Raw genomic sequence first — 26,168 nt, forward strand, 5'->3', positions numbered from 1 at the left:
TATAGGTAATCGTAATATTTAAGCAGTCATAGTAAAGTATCAGGATCATGTAATATTAAGTAATAGTTATATTAAAGTAATTAATAGTAAAGTAATATAATAAGTAAATTAATGTAATAGTAAAGTAATAGTAATATTAAAGTAATAGTAATAGTAATAGTAGTAATAGTATAGTAAGTGAATAGTAATTAATAGTAATGGTAATGGTAATATTAAGTAATAGTAATGTAATTTAATATATAAAGTACTCGAGTATTTTGCTGTCGGTCGTCTGCCAGCTGCTGCTTGAGCCTGCAGTGTGACGTCAGCGGACAGTCCTTTCACTTTCATTTCAGGGAAACAGCTTCACACCTTAAAGCAGGGACAGGTAATATGAATCTGTTTAAAATGTAAACTTCATGTTTGTGTCAAAAATGTAGCAAAGCGAACGTGACGTCAAGTCGTTTCCTTTAAAGTTCAAGTTTGAGTTTGTCGCAACCGAAAGCGAACTCGCTTTCTGTTTGAACTTCATGTCGCCAGTTTGGCGTCTCATTTTTATTTGATACATAAACTGTTTCCAGGCTGAGGACAACAAACACAGAAGACTGTCAACATGTCAGCAGACGCTGAGGAGAGCCGATGGAAACGGACGTGAGTGGCTGCCACGTTCACAAACTAAAGTTGAACATTGATCAGAGTTAAAACAACTTTTTTATCTTCATTAATAATAATACTACAATGTGTATATTACAGTTCATGCTTTAGTGGGATTGATGTTTTAAATAAGTTTGATGGATTCATTTCCTGCATGTTGTCTTTTATTGAATATCTGTCTTCTTCATAAGCCTCCTGCAACATCACATGGGAGTGCGAGGTAGTGTTAGTGTGTGTGTGTGTGTGTGTGTGTGTGTGTGTGGTGTGTGTGTGTGTGTGTGCTTACGTGTTACACGATATCTAGAATACACCTGTACTGTATAGTTAGCCCCCTTGTACAGTATTGTAATACATCTGATTTAGTTTAGTCACATCTGTGTCTTGCACTTTGTTATTTATTCATTGCACTACCTGTACCTTATGCTCCCATAACTTATTGTATATAATCTGCCCATACTATTGCCCACATTGTTTATCTGTACATACTCTGCACATAATTATAGTTATTACACACCTTACTTGCACTACTGTAAATACTGCATCATCTGTATCTTGATGCACTTTGCTATTTGCACTTCTGATTAGATGCTAAACTGCATTTCGTTGCCTTACATACTGTATTGTTAATGACATAAAGTTGAATCTAATCTTCAATCTACTATTATCACTTCAGCCCAGTCTGGTGCAAGTCCGTGATCAATTTTAAAAAAGTGGTGCAGAGTGTGGAAACAGTGGCAATGGTTTATTTTTATTTCTCATTCATTGGGGTTTTTTTAGAAACTGCAAAACATTGCATAGAAATCCGGGCCGCGTTCACACAGTGTGTTTGTTTGTCAAGTGGTGTGTGTGTCACTTTTTTTTGTTTTGACCTGCCTGCTTTCGTCCTTTTGTTTTTTTTTTTTTTTCTATGCTCTAGATAAAAAACGTATTTTCAAACCAGGTCTTTTAAGCTGAATGCCACAGACTTGGCTTGTTCTGTTTTGCTTAGTATTACACATTCATTTACTTTAACATGTTTTGTTTTGTTTTTCTCAGATGACTTTATCACAGAACAAAGACCGTGTTCAAGTTACGCTCTCGGTTCAGTGGCCAAAAGATGCTAAACCAGAGACATGTAAAAACAAACTAGAGAAAATCTTCAGAGTTGGGCCAACAAAAACGAACTGAGCTAAACTTAAGCGTTGTGACTGTCGCAGCGGATGGGAGAGCTGTGATAAGGATTAAACCTGCTCCAGGTACAGCATGTTTTTTTTTTTTGCAAACATTATATCACACGTCTATAACCAAGATTTATGTTGACTAATACATTTGAAGTATTTTACATTCTTTGGAGGCTTCAGTTTAATTTTGTGTTTGCGTCTTTAAAGCTGTGGCAGACCTTCAGCAACTGAGTGGAAAATTTAATATTGACATTTTACATGTGCTATACACAAACGGTGCTATCACAAATCTGTCTCACACAATCTCGCCGAGAAACCCAGCAAGACAACATATGTACCGATTTAGAAAACTTTGAGTTTTGCCTTTCCCGCTCAAAGTCAACACAAACAACAAACAGTTGGCACTGCAGTAGTAGTAATTAGCTGTAGTGGAGTAAAAACTACAAAATGTCACATCAAAGTAAAGTAATAGTAATAGTAAAGTAATAGTAAAGTAATAGAAATAGTAAAGTAATAGTAATGTAATAGTAAAGTAATAGTAATATTAAAGTAGTAATAGTACTCGAGTATTTTGCTGTCGGTCAGTCTGCGCAGCTGCTGCGTGAGCCTGCAGTGTGACGTCAGCAGACAGTCCTTTCACTTTCATTTCAGAGGAAACAGCGTTCACACCTTAAAGCAGGGACAGGTAAATATGAATCTGTGTTCAAAATGTAAACTTCATGTTTGTGTCAAAAATGTAGCAAAGAAGCGAAACGTGACGTCAAGTCGTTTCCTTTAAAAGTTCAAGTTTGAGTTTGTCGCAACCGAAAGCGAACTCGCTTTCTGTTTGAACTTCATGTCGCAGTTTGGCGTCTCATTTTTATTTCGATACATAAACTGTTTCCAGGCTGAGGACAACAAACACAGAAGACTGTCAACATGTCAGCAGACGCTGAGGAAGAGCCGATGGAAACGGACGTGAGTGGCTGCCACGTTCACAAACTAAAGTTGAACATTGAATCAGAGTTAAAAACAACTTTTTTATCTGTCATATAATAATAATATCACAATGTGAATATATACAGTTCATGTCTTTAGTGGGATTGATGTTTTAAATAAAGTTTGATGGATTCATTTCCTGCAGTTGTCTTTTTATTGAAATATCCTGTCTTCTCTCATAAAGCCTCCTGCAACATCACATGGGAGTGCAGAGGTAAGTGTTAGTGTGTGTGTGTGTGTGTGTGTGTGTGTGTGTGTGTGTGTGTGTGTGTGTGTGTGCTTACGTGTTACAGATATCTAGAAATACACCTGTACTGTATAGTTAGCCCCCTTGTACAGTATTGTAATACATCTGAATATTAGTTTAGTCACATCTGTGTCTTGCACTTTGTTCATTTATTCATTGCACTACCTGTACATTATGCTCCCATAACTTATTTGTATATAATCTGCCCATAACTATTGCCCACATTGTTTATCTGTACATACTCTGCACATAATTATAGTTATACACACCTTACTTGCACTACTGTAAATACTGCATTTATCTGTATCTGATGCACTTTGCTATTTGCACTTCTGATTAGATGCTAAACTGCATTTCGTTGCCTTACATACATGTATATGTGTAATGACAATAAAGTTGAATCTAATCTAATCTAATCTAATCTAATATCACTTCAGCCAGTCTGGTGCAAGTCCAGTGATCAATTTTTAAAAAGTGGTGCAGAGTGTGGAAACAGTGGCAATGAGATTTTATTTCTATTCATTCATGGGCAGTTTTTTTAGAAACTGCAAAACATTGCATAGAAAATCCGGGCCGCGTTCCAACAGTGTGTTTGTTTGTCAAAGTGAAAGTAAGTGTGTGTAACACATGACTTATTTTTGTTTTGAACCGTGCCAATGCTTATCGTCCATTTTGTATTTTTACATTTTTATAATTCTAAAATGCTCTAGAATAAAAAAAACGTATTTTCAAACCAGGTCTTTTAAGCTAAATGCCACAGACTTGGCTTGTTCTGTTTTGCTTAGTATTACACATTGACATTTACTGTAACATGTTTGTTTTGTTTTTCTCAGATGACTTTATCACAGAACAAAGACAGTGTTCAAGTTACGCTCTCGGTTCAGTGGCCAAAAGATGCTAAACCAGAGACATGTAAAAACAAACTAGAGAAAATTCTTCAGAGTTGGGCCAACAAAAACGAACTTGAGCTAAACTTAAGCGTTGTGACTGTCGCAGCGGATGGGAGAGCTGTGATAAGGATTAAACCTGCTCCAGGTACAGCATGTTTTTTTTTTTTGCAAACATTATATCACACGTCTATAACCAAGATTTAATGTTGACTAATACATTTGAAGTATTTTACATTCTTTGGAGGCAATTCAGTTTAATTTTGTGTTTGCTGTCTTTAAAGCTGTGGCAGACCTTCAGCAACTGAGTGGTAAAAAACTGACTGGGAAGGACGGTTACACAGTCATCATAACAAATGTTGATCTGTCAACACAAAAGCTGGAGAAAAAAATACAAGAAGATGTTTCAGTGACTCCTATTCCTCCAACTGTGTCAGAGCCACACAATGTATGTGCTGTGTAGTCAATTCGTAGGATTTAATTATATTTTTAATTAATGTTTATTTTTAATTATAAATTATTAATATATTGTATTTTATCTAGGAGAAAAAATCGGTGGATCAAAGTAGTTCCAGCAGTTCATCAGCAATTCCTACAGCAGGAGAAGCGAAGGGTACTGTTCCAGTTGGGCTTTTCTGGTATGTGAACCACATCTACAAGGAGGAGATAAAACGCATCGAGAAAGAGAACAAAGTGAAACTCAATGCAGAAGTGAATGTGACATTTGAAGCTGGAGATGGAGACAGCCAAAAAGCTTTATATGAGTTTACTAACCTTGTTCAGAAGTGCATAAATGAGTCAGCTGGCATAAATATTCCTTTCAAGTTTGTAACTCCAGAAGAGCTGAAAGACACACTGCATATCATCCAAAAGCCTGAGAACAAGCTTTTGTGTACTATATCCTCTGATGTAATGACCGTATGTGGGCCAAGACAAAGTCAAGATGCCGTCAAAAAGGCCTTAAATGCATCACAGAAAACCTTAAACGATAACTACACTTCAGCTAGAGAGTCTACACAGGCGTCTCAAGGAACATCACTGAACATTGACATGAGCAATGTCAAAGATCCTCTTGTGGATACTGGACTGGCCATGGATAAGAACCACTGGAAGATATTGACTACTGTCTACGATGAAAACATAGCAAAGATCAAAGCTAGGTTTGGTGTGGACTTCAAGGAATCAGCCATCAGTCAAGACAAAGTTGAAGTCAAAGTTCACTGTAACAGATCTGGAGGAAATGCATCAATGGAGAGCCATGCTGTCAGAGCTCTCCTTCAACTGTACCAGAAGGTGTTCACAAGACCCATAGGCATGATCCAACACCATGGTGCCACTGGGTTCAATGGATCACCGAACTTTCATCAATCAGAGGGCGCCTCCAGCGGACTGGTGTCGAATGGCCAATCAGAATACAGCGTGCGCAACACTGAAGCAACCACAGGAGAGGGAGCAACAGCTGGAGGCAACGAAGATGAAAAGTGTCCAATATGCATGGATGGATTTACCAATAAGAAGCGGCTCAAGTGTAAACATGAATTTTGTGAGGAATGCCTGACACAATCCAAACAAAGCATGGGACCTGTCTGTCCTGTATGCAGAGATGTCTTTGGTACGATTGAGGGAAACCAGCCAGATGGAAAGATGTCATGTGATTTTAATTCCTATTCCCTCCCTGGATTGTCAGGCTATGGCACGATAGTCATCAGATATGATATGCAAGGTGGAATGCAGACGGTAAATGTCTTAATTCAAATGTCTGGAGAAATGTTGTAATTTGTAAAGTAATTTCTAACATGGTTGTCAGTTACATCTACATTTCTGTGTCCTTTTGCAGGAAAAGCATCCAAATCCTGGAAATTACTATGGTCCTATCCACAGAACAGCATACCTGCCAGACAACAAAGAGGGCAGAGAAGTTCTGCATCTCTTAAAGAAAGCGTTTGACCGGAGGCTCATTTTCACTGTTGGGACATCCAGAACGACTGGACTGGAGAACCAGGTGACCTGGAATGACATTCACCACAAAACCTCAATGTCAGGAGGACCAGAGAGGTACAGTAGTCAAATCTCGTAATTCTTTTTAACATACATTCTTTATTGGTGCTAAGTCTACTTTAATATTATATATTAACCCTTATGCATACTCTGTCTCCACAGTTTTGGGTATCCTGACCCTGGTTACTTGAGCAGAGTCAGAGAGGAGCTGAAGGCCAAAGGCGTTGAGTGAAGACATTGGTGGGGAGAGTTGTGTCCACACATTAAAAAAAAATAAAAAATCAAGATGATCATTTAAAACACAATTACTGGAATGCACATACTACTCTTTTGTATGCTGTCTCTCTTCTCTTCCAATGTTTCATATAATTCGTATGGGTTGCTTTGAGGTGCACCAGACAGCATTTACAGCTTTTATGGTTTAGCAGCTTTTAGTATAACTTTTTTTGATGAAGGATTTGTTGATTGATGTTCCATTAATAGTAACAACAGAATAAGAATGACATTTGCATCCACATATTTACCTGTATGTCTACAGTACACATGATCTGATTTACTGTTAAATAAATAAATGATTAAACCAACCCACACTGACTCATCACAGTGTTCTTCATTTCTCAGCATATGTGGGGGGGGAGGGGGCAAAACACAAAACACATTAGCTTGTTTTCTGTACAATTTTTAAAATTTTATTTATAACAATATCTGTTATTTAGTTTGTAAAGTACTCCAGCAAAAATTAAACATTATTCTCTTTCCAGAAGAAAGTCTGAGCCTCCATGCATTGTGTACTATAAAAGCTATGTGTCATTTTTCATTAAAAAACAAACAAACAAACAAAAAAAAAAACGAAAACAAGGACTAATCAAAAAACAATTCTGAAAATGCATGTATGATTTTGCAAAAATGTTCTTTAGGTAAAATGATTGTACTTCTCTCTCAATTTAAGACAAAACATATACAACAGCATAAAATAACACTTGCTGACAGGTAAGCAAAAATTAAAAAAAACAAAAACAAAACCAACTTGTTATTGTAGTTACATTAAAGATTGGTGTTACTTTTCACATGCATTAAGATATGGCTGACACATTTCTGACAGAAGCAGCATTTTGGGACAGAGGCTGAGCGTAAGGACGTGTCAGAGCAACCAGAATGGTAGCATTAGCAGCAGCAGGGCACAGAGGAGAGTGAGAGATTAGAAAGAGCTCAAGAAGAGCAGAGAAACGCTAAGGACCAAATGAACATAATGCACTTAAGACTGAGTCATTACAAAAACTGTGAACGTTACAGACTTCGATCCTCTGAAGGTAGAAAGATAAATCTACTCACAAAGTCAGATGGGTATTATCTGGTCTTTACAAAAACAATGGACTGGAGAAGTAAAAGACAAGCAAAAGACCCATCTCGATCATGTTTTTCGTTCTATTTTACCATATTTGCAGCCTACCTTTCCTTCTGCAGGAAGACCCTTGTAACAGAACTAAATGGCGCAGACGTGACACTGTCCATCAAAGTCTTGTATCTGCTATGGCCCTCTCATTATTAGCCAACTTCCCACCCATGAAGGCATTCAACCCTTACCATGTCTTTACATCTGTCATCTCCACCCACTACTCTGCCTGGAATGTTTAACCCATAACCAACTTTCTCACTCTCCATCTTCATAATCACAACACCGGAACGCCTTTCACCCCCTTCATTTCAGCAACACATGAGCTCCAGCTGTCATACAATGTGATAAAAACAAACATACCTGTTTAACATCTTACGGTATAAAGCCTACAGTATACACTATACCGTAAAATATGAATTCTGTGCAAGGAAGACAACACAATCATTTCATGAACATTGTTCTCTGAGAAAAAATTATGTGGAAATACTGTAGTTGCCATCTGGTATTGACATTTTACATGTGCTATACACAAACGGTGCTATCACAAATCTGTCTCACACAATCTCGCCGAGAAAACTCAGCAAGACAACATATGTACCGATTTAGAAAACTTTGAGTTTTGCCTTTCCCGCTCAAAGTCAACACAAACAACAAACAGTTGGCACTGGTGAAATGGAACAATGTTTTTTTCTTTTCTATACAATTCATACAAAAATAAAAAATTAAAATTGCTCCAATGATAGCATCTTTTCTTCTGATTTTCTTGTTTCCATTTCATTTTGCACAGAGGTAGTGGCTATTTAGGTAAAGGGTAAGGGACAAAGTGTAAATTAAAAATCTCTCATAGAAAATGTTACTCATTTTTGACCAGAGGAATCTCAAAAGAACAAAATATAATACTGCAATCACATACAAAAGTAGTCCTTCATTTTTGTACATTTTATACAGTGTTCACACTTTTTATCAATTTTCTCTCATACTTTTTGTCGATTTTTTTTGTTTTTGTTTCGTTTTTCTTTTAAAAGGCAAGAAGAGGGGTGTGTTTGGAATAGCGTGATCCAAGCCAATGGACAGTCTATGCCAGCGGATCCACAAGGGGTTCCTCGTCTCCACGTGATAGCAGTTCCTTCTTCTCATCTGTGCTGGCCAGAGAGTTGCGACTGTTGTGAGCTCCCATGTACAGAGTGGCATATACTGGATTTGTGAAGTTGGTGGGCTGGGGTTAAAAAAGGGTTAAAAAAAGAATCAGCCATTAGATGTCATATAACGTATTTGTGCAGAGGCTAGGCTGCAACATTTGTGTTTGTATATGGTATGCCTGGTATTTTTCTCTACCTTATCTGGGTCCAGCGTAAAGTCTGCGTCCAGCAGCTCCCCAGCGTCATCATCAGGCTCGCCCTCGTAGATCTTGTAGGCAGGGTTTCCAATCTCGACATTCATGGCTCCATTAGTCATCCTTTGGTGCTGGAAGCCCTTGGCCCTACACAAAATCATAAAGGGCACAGTCATATCTTTTTGTGTCTTATTCAAAGTTAGATACAACCCAAACGATGCAAGCAAGGACACAGCCACATTATGAAGGGAGGGAAGAGGCATCGCATGACTCTCACCACCATCCAGGCTGAGGGAGCTAAGCCACAGCACAGGCACCAACACAAACCCAGCATTCATGTAGCTCATGACAGATTCAGACACAGTGGACCTGGATACTGGACTGTTAATGTACAGACTATCCTTTAAGACCCAGAATAGATTCTCTAAAATATGCTGCGAATGTCTGCATCGACTATGACATCTACCCCCGAGGAAATGCTGGATTTTTCCACATGCATTTTCCAGTTTGAGCTTGGAAGAATGCTGTCACACTATCCATCTCTCACCACGAGAGACACTATCACAATACAAACCACAGCACAGTACAGTAAGTACAATATGGCACAAAATGATGGACAACAGTATGACAGATCTATTCAATGCATCCTTTCAATAGATCTAGCCTTGGAGCCGCTCTGACGAGGGCCATTGAACGGGGAGGTACTGTAGGAGCAGGATGAGCTACAGCTCCCAACGAACATCTGAGAGAATGGCGCAACATTCATCACAGGACCAAACACTGCACAGCAACCATGAGTTATGGGTGGGAGAAAGACAGAAAGAGAGACAGAGAAGGAGAGAGCATCAGGATGCAGAATTAAATGAGGGGATGGAAAGGAAAGTGTAACCCTGGCAACCGTTACCGCAAGCGTCTGGAGCCGGTTTTGCCGGGCCGGCTAGACCTGAGGAGCAGAAGAAATGCCATTACAGGGAGGAGAGGAAAAGTGCAGACGGAAGGAAAGGGCAGAAGGAAGAGAAAGAGGGAGGGAAAGAGGGGATACAATGGCAAAAAGAGGTCTCGAATGTCTCTTGTTTTTTAAAAATCTGTTACTGTTAACTCACCCTCTCATCCTCCTTCTATACCAGAACAACGCTCCTGCAGCCAGGAGAACCAGCAGCAACAGTAGCAGCACAGGGATCACTATTGAGGCTGTGCCTAGACATAAAAACACACACACAATCATAAGAACAGTGTGTCGAGAATCAGAACTTCTGTGTCTGATGTCAATTTGGAAGTGTTGACTTACGTCCGCTTGAACCTGGGGATCCTTCAGTGTTGGCCACGGACTCACAGCGATGCCCTGCCCAGCCAGGTGAACATCTACAAACACACATGAAAAGAGGATGTATGCAGTGATACACCGGATCTATTCAGACTCCAATATTTGCAATTATGGATGAAAACACTGCTGCTCACCTGCACTCTGGAAGGCGGGAGGCGGGGTTTATAGAGCACTGGCCATTCGCGCAGTACTCATTTGTATCACATGTGTAGCAGCTGGGCTGGACTCTTCCATTTAAGCAGCTACAGACAAAAAAACAATTGACCATGAGGAAGACTAGCCACTCTGCATATGTATGTTAGTGGTATTTAAATTGCATGAGTCAGCGCTCTTACCGGCAGGTGAAGTCCCCTGTAGATGTAAAACTGTTGCTGGGGATACACTCGCCGTCACGACAATAGTGACACTTGTCAATCTCGCATGTGCTGCCGGTGTACTGAGGCAGACAGCGACACAGCTTGGAGCCGCTTTCACTCTGTAGACATGTACCTTTGTTCAGGCAGTGGCCCTCACAGCTTCCTGCTCACACACACACATAACATAAATGTAAGTGCACTACTTACCAACACATTTAAGCATTTTTTTAAACTCGTATGTGGGCTACATAGTGGAAACACTCACTGTACTGGCACTGGTCGCCAAGGAAGTCAGCGGGGCAGCGACAGGTCGGCTGGTTTCCGGCACTAACTGTGCAGTTGCCTCCGTTTTTGCAGTAATTCTTACAGGTGTGCAGGTTACAGTTTGGTCCTGTGAAGCCTGTCATGCATCGGCAGGTAGGAGAGCCTGTGGAAGAACAGACATATGTATGGATGAGTAAATGTGTCATGTTACGGGGCCAAAAGAAATGTGGCCTCGCAAAAAATAGTGCCATTTATTCTTTGTTCATCTATTACTGAAGTAGCAAGAGAAACATAATACATATTGCTGAAACCTACGGAAGCTCTAAAAGGTCATACATACATACATTTTATTCCACCCGTTTTCCCGTGATAACGAGATAAATAATTCGAGATCTCGAGAAAACAAAAACTGAAAATCGAAACTGACAATCTGTATTTCAAACTCAGTAATTGTTTGAAATGTTTTGAGTTTTGAGACAAAACAAGAACAAATACGAAATACACTAAAGGTGTCTCCTGCTCCTCTGACATTGCTACACTAGATGATGTTTCCTGCAATGATTTAATACACTAGACTATAGTTTTGTTTTCTCGAGATCTCAAATTAATTATCTCGTTATCACGGGAAAACGGGTGGAATAAAATGTATGTATGTTTAACCCTTTAGGGCTTCCATAGACACCAGCCTGCGATGTCCATATCTTACCTGTAGGGGAAGGTGTGCATGTGCCTCCATTCTTGCAATAGTCCCTGCACTGGTCGATCTCACATCGATCTCCTCCATAGTTAGGCTGGCAGCGACACTTGGGCTGCTTGTGGGCGTTCAGGAAACAGCTGCCACCGTTCATACACTGCACCAAGCAGGGACCACTGGGAGGAGCTGTAGATGATGACAGGGTTTGTTTTTTTTCAGTCATGAAGATATGGAGTTATTTTTGTCTCAAATATATCCGTAAACGCACAGAGAGTGATCTACAAATGTTCCTTGATTTGCACACGTGTTTTGCTATCCACAAATACAAATTTCTAATTTGTAACTTGTATTTTGGTTTTTACAAATACACGTGTATTTGTAAATATATTGGGTATTTGTAAATATATAATTTCCCATTTGTAAAAACAAAAAAAGCCATTTGTAAAACTGAAAATTCTGCTTGTGAAGCGTGACTCAGCATTTGTGGATCACCATTCACACACACACACACATCTCTTTCCTCGGTGACGTATTTCTGAGACGTTCTTGTCGAGATCCAACAGATCCACAAACAAATATTCGGGATCCACAAACGACCCGCCCTCCTCACCACTTCTATGTGTATACTGAACGTTATAATTATTCAGCTTTCTGGACGTAAAAAAACAACATTTCAAGATATATCTGGCATTGTTTGAGGACATTTCTAGTGAGAAATGTGCGTTTTACTTTCTCAATCTATGTCGAATGAAAGCAAATTGTGTTTTATTAGTCAGACTTTATTTATTTATCCGACTGCTTAGTCACTTTGCAGTGGGTGTCATGGTTACCATATAATATATTTACAAATACACGTGTATTTGTGGATAGCAAAACACGTGTGTAAATCAAGAAACATTTGTACATAACTCTGTGCGTTTACGGATATATTTGAGAAAAAGAAATAACTCCGTATGAAGAATGATGTGGGTGCCTGACGTGTGTGTTCTGTACGTGCGAGTGTGTGTTTACTCACAAATGGGAGAAAGTGTGGGAGTGGGCAGCTCCACACATGTGCCATTGTCCAGCGTGCGTCCATTGGGACATGTGCAGACTGGTCCACTGGGGCTCAGCAGACACAGCCATTCACATTTCTTCCTGTCGCAGGGATTAGTCACTAAAAAAAGGCGGAGTGAGAATTATGAACTATGAAAAATAATAGTCCTCTTTCTTGTTTTAGTAAGCAGTGAGAGGTTTGTCAGCTTTCTACTCACTCTCAGGCTGCTTGTAGCGGTGATACAAAACTATATCTGTGGCGTGGTTCATTCCAGTCGTCAGGTTCTCAATGGGGCCTTTGCCAAACTTGTTCACTCGGAAGACGTAGTTGTTGATGTAGGTGACGCCGTAGACGTAGTCCTCGAATACATCAATGCTGAAGGGTTGATGGAGTTCTGTTTTCGAAAGAGAGAGGACATAGTTTAGAGGCTTTACATGTGCTGAAATGACACATTAGAGCATCGTCCACCCATAGGGAGTTACAAACATGCTGTGCCACTCAACTGTTTTTAATGCTGTTTACAGCCACGACTGCATCGCTGCCGTTCAGCCGCACGCTGCAGATCAACGAGAGTTTAGCATCGGCCCAGTAAAGACGCTCGTTGAAGTAGTCCACCGCTAGACCTGTATGGAGAAAGAGAAAGACTTTAGACACTTTGTATTTAGTATAGAACGCATTTAGGAGAAGTATGCTGGAGTCTTACCAGTTGGCCACTGGATGTTTTCCTCCACCAGCGTCTCTCTCATGGTACCATCCATAGCGGCTGTTTCAATCTTGGGGTGGTTCCCCCAGTCTGCCCAGTACATTTTCCTAATGAAGGAAAAGTAAAAGATTCATTTATCACTGCTGTCACCATCATTAAACCTCCATTTGCGTTCTTGTGACTTTCTACAGGACCCACTCACCCTCTCTGGGGGTCCACTACAATGGCATAGGGCTCATCAATCATGCCGGAGATCAGAGTCTTGCGGTGGCGTCCTCCGCTTATCTGGGCCACTTCGATGACATCTCTACCGGAGTCAGTCCAGTACAAGTTCCCTGCCACCCAGTCTACAGCAATGCCACGGGGCATCTTCAGATCAGGGATCTAAAACACAGCCACAGAGGAAAAACAGCACTAAAACCTTCAGACTTTTTGCTTTACCTGTTCCGTTTATGTTTACATCGCACGCATTGCACTTACCTCCACGTTCGTGACCCTCGAGTCACTCTGCCGTCGGTTGCGGTTGCTATTGGGGGAAGAGGAGGAAGAGGGCAACTCATAGGAAGAAATGCGTCCCGTGTGCCAGTTTGTCCAGTAAATGCGGTTCGTCTTGACATGTAGGTCCATGGCATCGATGCGCACGTTGGCGTCGCCCTGGAAGATCTGCTCATAACGCCAGTTTGGCATAGAAGGGTCCAGGCTGCGGATCTCACTGTCATCGGCGATGTAGAGCACTTGTCTCTGAGCTGAGGAACATTGTAGAAGAGCAGAAAGAAATTAAAGCGGGTAAGCAAAATAAGCCGTGAAAGCCAACAAGTGTCACTTATGATAGAAGTGCTCACCATCGGCCTTGCAGGTCTCATTGATTCTGATGAAGTACTTGTGGCAGCTGCACTTGTGAGAACCTTTAGTGTTGTTGCAGATGTGGGAACACACTCCAAACTGCTTACACTCGTTTTTATCTGCAAAATACATTTAGTTTTAAGTCTTCAGGAGCACATTCTAGTCACAACATCAAACGTGCACAATGTAGCAAGGGCAAAAAAACACAACAATTGTACCTTCACATCTGTTGCGTCCATTCGACTGGAAGCCGGGTTTGCAGGAACAGAAAGAGTCCGTGCCGTTCACCACACAATGAGCTTCATCTCCGTCTCCGCACACTGTTCTGTTACTGCGACAGTCGTTCAGCACCGTGTCTGCAAGCAAGACAAAAAAAAAGAGATAGATTCACATTTACATTGATAACTCTGCACAGGGTCATTAGGACATCTACTCTACTGTGACTAGGGCTGCCACGATTAGTCGATTAGTCACGATTATGTCAACGAACAAAATTGTCAACAACTAATTTAGTAGTCAATTCAACTCGGCGGGTCAGGGATGGCTGCACGTTGCGGGAGGATCCCCTCGTGGGACCTCTCCCCGGCTCTGGCTGGCCTTCGCCAGGCCATTTCCTCCGCGGCGGCTCTGGGTTGGCATGGAAAGACTCGGGGGCAAAGGTGGGTTTTACAGCGCCTGCCCACCCTCCCGTTTCCGGGATAGTGAATTTACATATGATCCGATTAGTCGACTAATCGAAAAAATAATCAGTGATTAGTCGACTATCAAAATAATCGTTTGTGGCAGCCCTAACTGTGACACAACCCACCTTTCTTATTGCAGTGGATTTCATCAGAACCATAGTCCTCGCAGTCGTTGAAGTAGTTGCAGCGCAAGACAGAGCTGATGCAACGGCCATTGGAGCACTTGAATTCATCCTTCTGACATACTGGTGTGGGGGGAGGTATTTCTGTAGGAGTATAGGGGTCACAGAGAAGTCAATCCCCTGATTATCACATGCAGTCCATGACTTATACAAGATGCCTTCTTGAATTGTTAATATGACTTTACAGTAAGCTAGTAAAACTCACGGCAGTTCACTTCGTCGCTGTTGTCCCCACAGTTGTTGACGCCATCGCAGCGTTTTGATAGTGGCAGACACACGCGATCATTATGGCATCGGAACTGCCTTGTGGGCGGACACTGGAATTTAACTATGGGACAGAGGGAGAGAAACATTAAGGAACAATGGCGATTGTATTCAAGCAAAGTGGAATACTGCCCACATGTGAAACACAGAGATTCTCACCGCACTCTTCTGGATTTTCATCCGAGTTGTCCCCACAGTCATCCTCGCCGTCACACTTCCAGCCCAGGGGTTTACAAAGAGTGTTGTTGCACTGGAACTCATCCAGGGGGCAGTGTCTACCCACTAAAACAAGATAGTGAGAGTGGGAAAGAGGAATTAATTAGACATAACCTGCTAAATACATCCACATCTTCAAGCATTACATGTTTTGTGTTTCTTACTGCCGCTGTCACATTTCTCCTCATCGCTGCCATCCACGCAGTCAGCGTCAGCGTCACAGCGCCAGCGGATGGGGATGCAATGGCCATTTTTGCACTGGAACTGATCGCTGTCACACTTCACATCACAGCCATTCTGGACCAAGAGCAAAGAATTATTTTCATTAGTGCCCCCTGGTATGTCAGATTTCAAAGAGGAATGTTAATAAGGGAGGAAATAGGTTGAACCATACTTCGTCCGAACCATCAGCACAATCGTGGTCTCCGTCACACTTCCAGCGCCCGGCAATGCAACGGCCATTTGTGCAGGCAAACTCGCTCTCTGAACACTGACGAGGCACTGAGGGCAGAGAGAAGACAAGCTTAGGAGGATGACATGAGGATAATTGAGCATTGAGAAAAGAGAGCCGAGGCAAGGGGCAAGGAGCAAGGAGAGGTCGCGAGGGGAAAGAAGAGAAAGGTGGGAATAGAGCAGACTGCAAAAAAAGAACACGGGGTGCTCTGCTGAGAGCCAGACATACGGTACATGAATAAAAATAAGGTGGATAATTCATATGACAGGATCGACTCATGGGGCACAGAGGTGGGGATGGTGCAACATTCTGTACTGTAAACGGTAGAGGAGCTAGTGGGATTGAAAAGGGAGGAGAAAACCAAAGAAACAAGCTGGGGGACACACGGAAGACTGGGTAGCTGAGGTTTGCGGATGGTTGAGCTGAAACTGTGAAAACACCTACCTCTGGCTCACATCAACAGGCCAGTGTGAAATGCAAAATAGACATGAGATGATGTGAGATGATGTGCAAATGGCCACGAAACTAATTAACGCAAAAATGAAGAATCCAAAAGCTTTCAGTCATGCGTGTAGTTAAGTAAATATAACAGACAAACACGCAGTGAGAGGTGAGACATTGCTTACCACTATCTGAACAATCTGCTTACAGTAGAGCTCATATATTACGTTATGAATAATTGTTTCCGTGTAAGATAACGAGCTGCGGCCGTGGCTGTAGAATAAGCAGAGGGAACCTACCACACTTGTCTTCATCGGAGTTGTCCCCACAATCGTTGTCGTAGTCACATTGCCAGCGGCCAGGCACGCAGCGGTTGTTCTTACAGCGGAATTGGTACGGCTCACACGTCCGCTCATCTGAGCACCAAACAGACACAATAAGCACAAACATGGCACTATCACTGACACCCTATTCATTTTTTTTTCTCTTCATCTACCACCCTGTCCTTACCACACTCTTCCTTGGGTTCATCCGAAGCGTCTCCGCAGTCATCCTCTCCGTCACATTTCCAGCGCGCCGGGATGCATCGTCCCGAGTCCTTGCAGCGGAACTCATCCACGCCGCATGTCATTTGAGCTGTGCAATAGAGAGAGGATTTAATGGATGAGAGAGGTCATGTTATAGAACTGTATCCATGCTGTGGAGGACACTTATTTCTTAAGAAGAGGTGTTCTGCACGGTAATAATGAGCTGTGTCTTACTGCAGTTGGCAGGCTCATCAGATCCATCCACACAGTCATTGTCCTTGTCACAAACCCACACCCGTGGGATACAGCGCTTGGTGATGGCACACTGGAACTGGTTGGGGGCGCATGTCACTTCGGCTGTACAAGAGACACAACAGATACTCCACTAAATACAGAAGAACTGCAACCTAATCACAACTTTCACAAATGAAATAATTTAATGAATGCTGAAGTCCATAGAGACTGCAACACTCATTACATAACGTGGTGATTTTGCTATTCTTATAGCCTCGCAGTCAAAGGTGCCAAGGTTGACTTTGGGATGGCACGACAGAGCAGTCCATGTAATCCCTTCTCAGTGGAGGATGAATGTGCTCAGCAAATGTCATGCCAATTACATTATGCAACATCATTTGGCCTAAGGGTGTTGCCAGAGGAAAGGTCAAAATGGAAAGAGATCCCCTGGAGATTGTGAAAATGTTCAGCGATGTCCTATCTGCTCATTAGACTTTCAGATAAGAGTATATGAAAAATGGAAACTGTGGCTTCAGGGAGACTATAGAGGAAAGGTTGAGAGGTCACTAGAAACAGTAGGGTACATCCGGTGGGGATAGAATTTTGCCATGCTTCAAGTTGTAGAAATACTTTGTTCTGGACCAAAATGTTGTTAGGGTGAATGAACAGATGGACATACTGTTCTGCCACTGGCAGGACAAAAGCTGAAAACATCAGAGAGAACTAGAAGGGCAATTAGACTCACGACAGTCTTTCTCATCCTCTCCCTCTCCGCAGTTGTCCTGTCCATTGCAACGGAAGATGCCAGGGATGCAGCGACTTGGGTGGGTACATTTAAACTGACTCGGCAGGCAGACGTGGATGTCTGGAAAAACAAATGGCAGGTAACAAAGAATACGGGATGTTATAGCTACACCTAAGAAAACATTTTTGAATTGTAAGTATATGTAGGTGTGTGTGTGTGTGTGTGTGTACCGCAGTTGGCCTCATCAGAGTTGTCCTGGCAATCATTGTCTCCATCACAGATGTAGGCCGGGTTGGTGCAGATGCCTGTACCACACTGGAACTGGCCTGGCCTGCACTTAAACTCAGCTGCAGAGACAAAACACAGTATATTAATAACCAGAAAACAACAACAACAACACACAGCAACAATGATATGTTATTATGACTTAATGCAGTCAGGCTGCTGTCATCACTCACGGCAGTCTGCAGGCTCGTCCGAGCGGTCCCCACAGTCGTCTTCAGTGTCACACTTCCACCAAAATGGAATGCACTTGTCATTTTTGCAGACAAACTGAAGGAGCAGAAGAAATTCTTTTTTTTTAGATTTGTGTTAACACACACGAATGTTTAAAACAACAGCCTGAAGCTAGGTAGCTCACCTGACTTGCGGTGCAGTTGGACAAGCACTGTCTGCCATCAGCTGCCAGATAAAAGTTAGTGGGGCACGCACACTTGTAGCCCCCTCCAGGTGAGAGCAGACACAGGTTGCTGCAGCCTCCATTGTCGACCTGGCATGGGTGGTCAGCCACTGAAGAACAATGACGATATAAGTTGAATTAAGACCGGATAGATGAAGATTTATATGTGTGTGGTAGTGATATGCGACTTGGTTTTACCTTCAGGTTGGCGGTACGGGTGGTAAATGTGGACGTCCATTGGCCTGTGTAAGGTGCTGATCAGCACGGTCTTGTTGATTCCCAGTGTTTTATGAGCTCTGTTGATGGACTTTGTCTCCCAGTCTGTCCAGTAGATGTACTCCTCGAACAGAGTCATAGCAAAGATGTGGGGGATATCCTGCACCAGAACTACAGGGGCACGCACAAGACAAATAAATCAGCAACAACAACAGAAAAAGTAAAAAAAAAAAAAAGACTGTTCAGTTCATGTTCATGTGCTTGTTACTTGTGTGTCTGTTGGTTCCATCAAGGCTGGCAAATGCGATGTAGTCCTCTCGAGCATCGGCCCAGTAGATGCGGTCATTGACAAAGTCCAGCGTCAGGCCATTGGGCCAGGTGATCTTATCCTCCACAATGACACTCCTGTTGGTGCCATCCATCCCAATCCTCCCAATGTGGGGGCTGTCACCCCAGTCTGACCAGTATAAGTATCTGTCAGGGATGTGGGTTAGGGTTAGCAAACAAAATCAAATAAACCTTCCCTGCTCCAAAAACTTTTTGACCCAAATCTTTAAAGTTGTGCATTGTCACTCTTACCCATAGCGTACGTCCACAGCTACAGCACGTGGCTCCCTCAGGCCGCTGTTGACCAGAACCGTCCGGTACGCTCCATTCAGCTTTGACACCTCGATAGTGTCCCGTCCCTTATCGCACCAGTACAGGTTTCCTCCCACCCAGTCAACTGCCAGACCGTCTGGGTTGCTGAGTGATGTGCGATGAAGGACCTAACAAACGAGCAAGGCAAGAGTATACTTTCTGAAACTGTGCCTCGCAGTGAGGGAGATAATTATTTTCCCTGAGGTTTTCACTGCACATACAAATGAAGATTAATGAATCATTTTAAGTGCTGGCTTTATGTTCACATCGTGATGGTATTATCGGCACATTTCACAGCCCCGCGATCCTCCTTCGAGAAGATGCCGCTACACTGACCTGAACATCACTGCCGTTGATGTGCATGCGTCGGATCATGCTGCCCTGGGTGGTCACATCTGTCCAGTAAATCATCTGCTGGCGATAGTCAAAGTCCAGAGCCACAGCATTGTTCAAGCCCTGTCAAAAACACAAGAGAGCTGCATTAGTCTGGGCCAGCGATAAACCCCTGCAGAATAGTTTGAGTTCTAATCACTTCAAAAGGCAAGTCTTACCTGTTTGAGCAGTGTATAGTTGGATCCATCTAAATTGAGCTTCCTCAGATAGTAGCGGTTGGCAAAGATCAGGAAGGGCTCCTCATCTGCAGGGAGAGGGAGACGTCATGTGTGAGTGGATTTACAGTAAACACTCCCTGGGTGTCATTAATCTCGTCATGTTTCTTTACCTGAGGTGGATTTGCATATGGTGGGATTTTCAGGGCTTAGCTGGAAACCATCCACGCACAGACAGTGGAAGCTGCCGTGCGTGTTAAGGCAATGCTGCGTGCAGGGATAGGTCGTCGTGCACTCGTCTATGTCCACGCACGTCTTCCCATCATCTTTCAGATGGAAGCCAGGGTGGCACCGGCACTGCGAGGAGGCAAAAGCACCAGAGCAGGTAAAGCAACAGTACGCGTCGCTTAGTTTGCACATGTATGACTGGAGAACGCAATCAGAGTTCACTTACCTTGAAGCCTATTTTTAGGTCTTCGCAGAGCTGGGAGCAGCCGCTCAGTTTGCTCAGGCACTCGTTAATAAAGCAGTTCAGCTCATCGGAGCCGTCGCCACAGTCGTCCTTATGGTCACAGAGCAACGTCTCATTGACACAGTTCCCATTGTTGCAGGCATACGCGGTGTCATTGCATTTCTTCTCTGAAATGAGAGACAAATTAAAGAGAAAATGTCAACCGGTGCAGGTGATATTATTTCAGAGCCTCAGGAAATAATTTCAGTCCCAACTGAACAGGCGTGACGTGCATAAACATACGTTTGCTTTCTGTACTGTTCATATGCTGTAGTGCTATAATGGCTACAGATTAGACACATTTACGTCACACTAATGTCATTTAATGTATTTAGATAAATAAAACAAAAGAAAAACTAAGTAAAAAGTAAAGTGTGATCTGACCTGGGCCATTGCAGCGTGGGTTCTTTGGGGCTTCGTCTGACTGGTCATGGCAGTCAAAGTCTCCATCACACTCCCATGAACTTTGGATGAGGCAGCGTCCGTTGGCGCATTGGAACTCTTTGGGTCCACATGTCGGGTATTCTGCAGGGAGAGACAAGCACCACGGTGAAGGAAGAACTGAATTTGTTAAAAGCAAGAGCTTTTTTTTTTAAGGACTAAGAGGTCATGACTCCACTCACTGCACTCCTGGGATTCGTCTGAGCCATCGCCGCAGTCGTTGTCATGGTCACACACAAAGTGCTTGGGGATACACTGTCGGTTCTGGCACATGAACTCGTTGTTGCCGCACGTGTTGTTAAACACTGAGACACACAAAAAAATATTTTGGTGAGTGAACGCAGGTGCAGTATGGATTTATGTCTTTATCTGTCTCTGTGGGTCTGCACTCACTGCAGCCAGCTTTGACGCTCTCGTCGGCCCCATCGGGACAGTCTTTGTCTCCGTCACACTTCCAACGCTGGGGGATACACATATGTGATCCAGGACACTGGAACGCCTCCGGACTACAGGTTTTAGTCTCTGTGACGGAAAGAGGTTATTGAAGGTGTTTTTACAGGCCTTTTGTTGCCCTGAGTATTTGTGGATATGCTGTAGTCAAGTCAAGTCAATTTTATTTATATAGCACATTTAAAAACAACAGAAGTTGACCCGAAGTGCTTTACAGTCAGAACAGATCGCAAGAATAAAAATAAACATGTTACAAGAAACAACAACACAAGATAAATGAATAATAAAGTAGACAAAATCATTAATAGTTAATAGTGCAGCCTCAGACTGATTTTAAACTGGATTTGAAATTGTCAATAGTGGGGCAGGACTTTATGTGATGGGGCAGGCTATTCCAGAGCTTGGGGGCAGCAACAGAGAAGGCACGGTGGTCTTTTACTTTTTAGGTGCGAATGGGGGACTGAGAGGAGCCGATGTGATGATGACCTGAGAGATCTGGGGGCAGAGTATGGAACCAGGAGATCAGAAATATATTGGGGAGCTAAACCATTCAGGGCTTTGTACACAAATAATAAGATCTTAAAATTGATTTTAAATTTCACTGGCAACCAGTGCAAGTGTGCCAGGACTGGGGTGATGTGTTGTCTCTTTTTTGAACCTGTTAAAAGTCTTGCAGCTGCATTTTGCACCATTTGGAGTCTGGAAAGGGTGGAATCAGTTATCCCTATGTAGAGGGAATTACAATAATCCATCCAAGAGGTAATAAAAGCATGGATGACTGTCTCCAGGTCCTTCTGGGATAAAAACGGCTTGAGTTTGGTGATGGTTCTGAGCTGATAAAAACTACCCCTAACAACATTACTGACCTGGCTGTTGAAACTTAGGGGACTGTCAAAGAGAACACCCAGATTCCTAATCACGTTGTGACAATTTGGAGTTAGGGGACCAAGTGCATTGCTGAGAGTGGTGACAGAATCAGGTGGACCAAAGATAATTACTTCTGTTTTATTTTCGTTGCATTGTAGAAAGTTCCTCGCCATCCAGCATTTGACGTCATTTAAACAGTTAAGCTCATATGGAGCAGGTGCTATTGGGTGTAACCGGTAGGTAGAGCTGTGTATCATCTGCATAACAATGGTAAGGAATATTATGTTTTTGAAAAACGGAGCCAAGTGGAAGCATGTACAGGGAAAATAGAAGAGGACCTAAAATTGAGCCTTGGGGAATGCCACATTTAATTAGTAAACTCATTTAAACTATTACAAAAACTTTGCATACAAGCCAGTGCAAAATAGATTGCATGTATACAGGGTATATAAAAAGAGTATCCCAACATCCACAAATGAGTCAGGCTTGTTTTGGTTTTTCAACAGAATCTACCGCTGTGAAAATATCTTTGGTGCTACATATGTTAACACCAGTGATTCTTGTATTTGTATTCTCTAAAGGTTCGTGCCCAATACTCACTGCACTTGCTGTCCTCATCACTGCTGTCACCGCAGTCGTCCGCTCCGTCACACACCCAGCGGTTGGGAATGCAGCGATGGTTCCCGCACTCAAACTGAGAGGCTGAGCAGAATTTATCTAGAGGTCCAGAAAGAATATATAAATATATATATAATGCAAAATACAAGTCACAAAACAAAGTAACAGTCTGCTGCACATGAGGAGATTCTAAAGTGAAAACTTACCACAGTGAGCCTCATCTGCACCGTTCTCACAGTCATTCTCCTTATCGCACGTCCAGCTCATGGGGATACAACGTCCACTCGGACAGGCAAAGAAGGGCGTAGGACACTTTGTTTTCCCGCTCCCTGGCAGAGTGACAGAAAAGTACCAATTTTAAAAAAAAAGGCAAATCTTAAAGAGCTAAGCCAGCATGGAGAGAGGAGGAGAATTTCCTCCCAACCACCTTTTAATAGATGAAAAACAATTTGGGTTTTTTGTTCCATTTGGAATAATCCAAATTGGACTCGTGGATCTGTGAGAAAAATAATTTCACCTTCTCCTTGAATACCGCGTGTGGATTAAATTGAGGGAAGAAGAAAATGTGTATTTCAGAGGGTGATAAAATACCTGGGCAATTTTTTTCATCTGAGAAGTCTCCACAGTCATTAGCTCCATCACAGTGCCACGAAGGGGCAAAGCAGAGTGTGGTGAACTCGCACTTCTGAAATGTCACTCCTTTCACTCCCAGATGGAAGTAGCTGGAACAGTCCGTGGCAGCTTCACAAAGAGAGCAGAATTACTTTATACCATAGCCTGGGAGAAGGTGTTTGCTTTTTCCATTTCTAGTCTGACTGAATCTGAACATTTTAACATACTGCAGTTCATCTCATCGCTGGCATCCTTGCAGTCCACTTTCTGGTTACACTTGCTCGAGTTGGAGATGCACCCTCCGTCTCTGCACTGGAACTGATCAGCCGAGCACAGCGTGGCTGTCGAACACAAAAACGAGACACGGTGTTTAAGTACTGAAAAAACGTCACATGAATCAATTGGGAGGAACGTGTTTAATCAGAAGACTCGACTCACTGTTACAAAAGACTTCATCGGAATTGTCTCCGCAGTCGTCCTGCCCATTGCACCAGGAGCTATGCCCCACGCAGCGACCATTCACACACCGCCTGTATCCCTTCTTGCATACACGGTTGGCTGAGAACCAGACAGGAAATGATGCAGACTCAGATTACAAATGGAAACATACAGAATGTTGCTGAAACTGTTCTGACAGAAAAGAGAAAAGCGTCCACTCACCACAGTACGACTGTTTCTCATCAGACTTGTCCTTGCAGTGGGCCATGCCATCACAAGTCAGGGTGTAGTTGACACAGTCTCCATTTCCACATTCAAACTCATCGATGTTGTTACACGTGGTGTTGAGGGCTGTGAGACAAAGACAGAAAAATGCACTTAAGAAGAGTCGCCTTCCCCCGAGGGGTGTGGCATGGAGAAATGTCAGTGTTTATTTATTTAAAGATATTTTTTTTGGCCTTTTAAGGTAGACAGGAAGCAGAGAGAGGGGGAGTGACACGCAGTAAATGGCCGTCTGATGCGGGATTCGAACCGTGGCCAGCTGCAGCGAGGACTATAGCCTCCACACACGGGGCGGCCGCTCAACCCACTACGCTACCCCCTCCCGAAATGTCAGTGTTTTATAACTGTGATCTCAGTCATTTCTCATTAACTTTATGGCATTATAGTCTGCATGCAAAAGAGGGTCTTCACAGAATCTGCAGACTATTTTATTACAACATATAAAAATAAAATCATTTACTTTATCTGGCACCTCAGTTGAGTTTTTTTTAAGCCAAACCTTTGTTTGTATTACCTATGCAGGTGTTGTCTTCTAAAAGCTTCCGGTCACCACGGCAACTGCAGTTGACCCTTCCCTCGGAGGTCAGCAAACACAGGTCCTGACATCCTCCGTTGTTAACGCGGCACAGGGAGAACTCACCTATGCAGAGACGAGGTAAGTTAGAGAAGGATAGCCACACAAAACAGCACATATGAAAACACACACACACAAAGAAGGGACCCACACACATCAGGAGGCAGACAGATGCGTGAATGTGGCAGTAGCTCTGCCTCCACTGAATGCATAATTCAATGTGACTCAATCTAAATGGGATTTGCAGCCTGTGTGGTCGCCGCGGGTACTGGAGCGCGAGAGAGTTTACCGAATGAGGCGACTTGAGGGAGAAGATGGCTGACGATATTGCAGAGAAATAAAAACACAGAGGCTGTGCCGATTTAAGAAGTTTACACACGATGGGATGTTGAACAAGATGTAGTTGGAGAAGTGTGGATAAAAGTGAAGAGCAGACACTCGTGTGGTGATATAGAGCTGATGATGGGGTTGTGAATGACAGCCCATTGTGATGTCTGTAACTGATGTGCTGAGGTGTCACACCTTGATTATTCCTGTCACCTCATTAGCTGCTCTGTTGGAGCAGAAAAACATCTTGACATAAACAGTTTTTGTTTGTTTTGTTATTGGTATTTTATATATCCTGTATCTAACAGTTCATCGAGTGATTTTTCCAGAAAATGATACAAAAAATATACATTCATACATGGTGATGAGGATGAAAGAACACTTTCTGTCATAGTGTCACTACAGAAATAACAATAACACACTCTCACTCACACAAACAGCTGGATCTCTCACTCTGTGTAAAAACTCACAGCTATTGGTGTCGTTGGCCACAGCGACGATCCCCATTGGCTGCTGAGGAATGTCAGCGCGCAGCACCTTCATGTCTCCTCCTGTGTATTTGTCAGCCCGGAGCACAGCCCTCCTCACCCAGTCTGTCCAGAAGATGTAGTCACCGTACACAGCCAGGCCAAACGGATGCACCGGCTCGTTCTTTAACACCACCTGCAGGGGGAAGCACAACCACAGTCACCGTCTCACACGAGTTCAGAAAATTCCAGTCTTGCAACACATTTGATAGGATGAACAAACTTACAGTTATTATTAGGCAACTCCAATAATGCAGTTCAATTATATTCTTTCATATTTTTCTTATTCACCACGGTGTCTGCGTGTCAGTGTGCACGTCACTCACGTGGCGCCGTGTGCCGTCGTACTCGCAGCGCTCTATCTTGTCTAGTGTGGCGTCGGAGAAATAAAGTTTTTCAGCGCGGTGGTCTATGGCGAGGCCGTTCGGGGTTCGGATGTCATTGCCAATAATTACAAGGACATTGGAACCAGTCAGCGTGGCACGCATGATACTGGGAGACTGCTCATTCCAGTTGGTCCAAAACATGAGGCTGAAAGGAGAGAGAGCACAAATCAGTGATGTGCACGTGCAGAGGTTGTATAATGTATATAATGAGTTTTGAATGTTTTAGTTCTAACCTCTGACACTCGTCAAGGACGAAGGCTCTGGGGTGGTCATCTCCCGACATGCTGACCACAGTGTGCCTGTCGACGGCGCCCCAGCGGCTCTGATCCACAGTGTGGCGGGTGATGGTTGAGGTAGTGTAGCTGGTCCAGTACAGCATATCCCAGCCCCTGTGGTACGCCAAGCCCTCCACCGAGCCGACGTCTGTAAAAGAATGAAAGGATAGGGAGAAGAAA

The 26,168-nt window shown here is 43.0% G+C and overlaps 2 protein-coding genes across 5 annotated transcripts in view; one reads left to right on the forward strand and one right to left on the reverse strand.

Moving 5' to 3' along the window:
• Positions 1-344: 344 nt before the first annotated feature.
• On the forward strand, positions 345-6,491 carry LOC109142573 (E3 ubiquitin-protein ligase DTX3L-like). Of its 3 annotated transcripts, none has more exons than XM_027279413.1 (8): positions 345-367; positions 2,680-2,750; positions 2,956-2,985; positions 3,852-4,053; positions 4,190-4,353; positions 4,449-5,642; positions 5,743-5,960; positions 6,066-6,491. In XM_027279413.1, the coding sequence occupies exons 2-8, from the start codon at positions 2,712-2,714 to the stop codon at positions 6,133-6,135; spliced, it is 1,917 nt and encodes a 638-aa protein (XP_027135214.1). In that variant the 5' UTR covers positions 345-367; positions 2,680-2,711; the 3' UTR covers positions 6,136-6,491. The 3 variants fall into 3 exon arrangements, with proteins under 3 accessions (XP_027135214.1, XP_027135213.1, XP_027135212.1); XM_027279412.1 differs by lacking the exon at positions 345-367 and adding an exon at positions 2,391-2,478; XM_027279411.1 differs by lacking the exon at positions 345-367 and adding an exon at positions 2,408-2,477 and having other exon boundaries at positions 2,660-2,750.
• An 80-nt stretch (positions 6,492-6,571) lies between these two features.
• Positions 6,572-26,168, reverse strand: part of LOC104929066 (low-density lipoprotein receptor-related protein 1) — an 83,660-nt gene continuing 64,063 nt past the window's right edge. Inside the window, exons 42-90 of one of the 2 annotated variants that reach the window (XM_019276689.2) lie at positions 25,947-26,136; positions 25,654-25,858; positions 25,271-25,463; positions 24,414-24,539; positions 23,840-23,968; positions 23,618-23,737; positions 23,407-23,520; positions 23,159-23,308; positions 22,774-22,896; positions 22,550-22,666; positions 21,026-21,154; positions 20,815-20,937; positions 20,576-20,716; positions 20,135-20,319; positions 19,854-20,037; positions 19,684-19,769; positions 19,469-19,588; positions 19,073-19,260; positions 18,762-18,967; positions 18,476-18,664; positions 18,239-18,387; positions 18,057-18,150; positions 17,829-17,945; positions 17,599-17,718; positions 16,854-16,976; positions 16,603-16,728; positions 16,392-16,508; positions 15,592-15,698; positions 15,362-15,494; positions 15,141-15,263; positions 14,923-15,045; positions 14,661-14,801; positions 14,071-14,208; positions 13,852-13,971; positions 13,490-13,755; positions 13,212-13,393; positions 13,010-13,116; positions 12,810-12,929; positions 12,524-12,700; positions 12,286-12,426; positions 11,283-11,456; positions 10,578-10,739; positions 10,292-10,475; positions 10,091-10,198; positions 9,921-9,994; positions 9,736-9,829; positions 9,537-9,575; positions 8,635-8,779; positions 6,572-8,515 (exon numbers count right to left, since the gene is read on the reverse strand). In XM_019276689.2, the coding sequence (XP_019132234.1) occupies positions 8,375-8,515; positions 8,635-8,779; positions 9,537-9,575; positions 9,736-9,829; positions 9,921-9,994; positions 10,091-10,198; positions 10,292-10,475; positions 10,578-10,739; positions 11,283-11,456; positions 12,286-12,426; positions 12,524-12,700; positions 12,810-12,929; positions 13,010-13,116; positions 13,212-13,393; positions 13,490-13,755; positions 13,852-13,971; positions 14,071-14,208; positions 14,661-14,801; positions 14,923-15,045; positions 15,141-15,263; positions 15,362-15,494; positions 15,592-15,698; positions 16,392-16,508; positions 16,603-16,728; positions 16,854-16,976; positions 17,599-17,718; positions 17,829-17,945; positions 18,057-18,150; positions 18,239-18,387; positions 18,476-18,664; positions 18,762-18,967; positions 19,073-19,260; positions 19,469-19,588; positions 19,684-19,769; positions 19,854-20,037; positions 20,135-20,319; positions 20,576-20,716; positions 20,815-20,937; positions 21,026-21,154; positions 22,550-22,666; positions 22,774-22,896; positions 23,159-23,308; positions 23,407-23,520; positions 23,618-23,737; positions 23,840-23,968; positions 24,414-24,539; positions 25,271-25,463; positions 25,654-25,858; positions 25,947-26,136 (6,863 nt within the window). In that variant the 3' untranslated portion in view covers positions 6,572-8,374. The remainder of the gene's footprint in view (positions 8,516-8,634; positions 8,780-9,536; positions 9,576-9,735; positions 9,830-9,920; positions 9,995-10,090; positions 10,199-10,291; positions 10,476-10,577; positions 10,740-11,282; positions 11,457-12,285; positions 12,427-12,523; positions 12,701-12,809; positions 12,930-13,009; positions 13,117-13,211; positions 13,394-13,489; positions 13,756-13,851; positions 13,972-14,070; positions 14,209-14,660; positions 14,802-14,922; positions 15,046-15,140; positions 15,264-15,361; positions 15,495-15,591; positions 15,699-16,391; positions 16,509-16,602; positions 16,729-16,853; positions 16,977-17,598; positions 17,719-17,828; positions 17,946-18,056; positions 18,151-18,238; positions 18,388-18,475; positions 18,665-18,761; positions 18,968-19,072; positions 19,261-19,468; positions 19,589-19,683; positions 19,770-19,853; positions 20,038-20,134; positions 20,320-20,575; positions 20,717-20,814; positions 20,938-21,025; positions 21,155-22,549; positions 22,667-22,773; positions 22,897-23,158; positions 23,309-23,406; positions 23,521-23,617; positions 23,738-23,839; positions 23,969-24,413; positions 24,540-25,270; positions 25,464-25,653; positions 25,859-25,946; positions 26,137-26,168) is intronic. The other variant, XM_019276690.2, reaches the window with a different exon arrangement.

The sequence above is a fragment of the Larimichthys crocea genome, chromosome VI (genome assembly GCF_000972845.2).
Source record: "Larimichthys crocea isolate SSNF chromosome VI, L_crocea_2.0, whole genome shotgun sequence".
Lineage (NCBI taxonomy): Eukaryota > Metazoa > Chordata > Actinopteri > Sciaenidae > Larimichthys > Larimichthys crocea.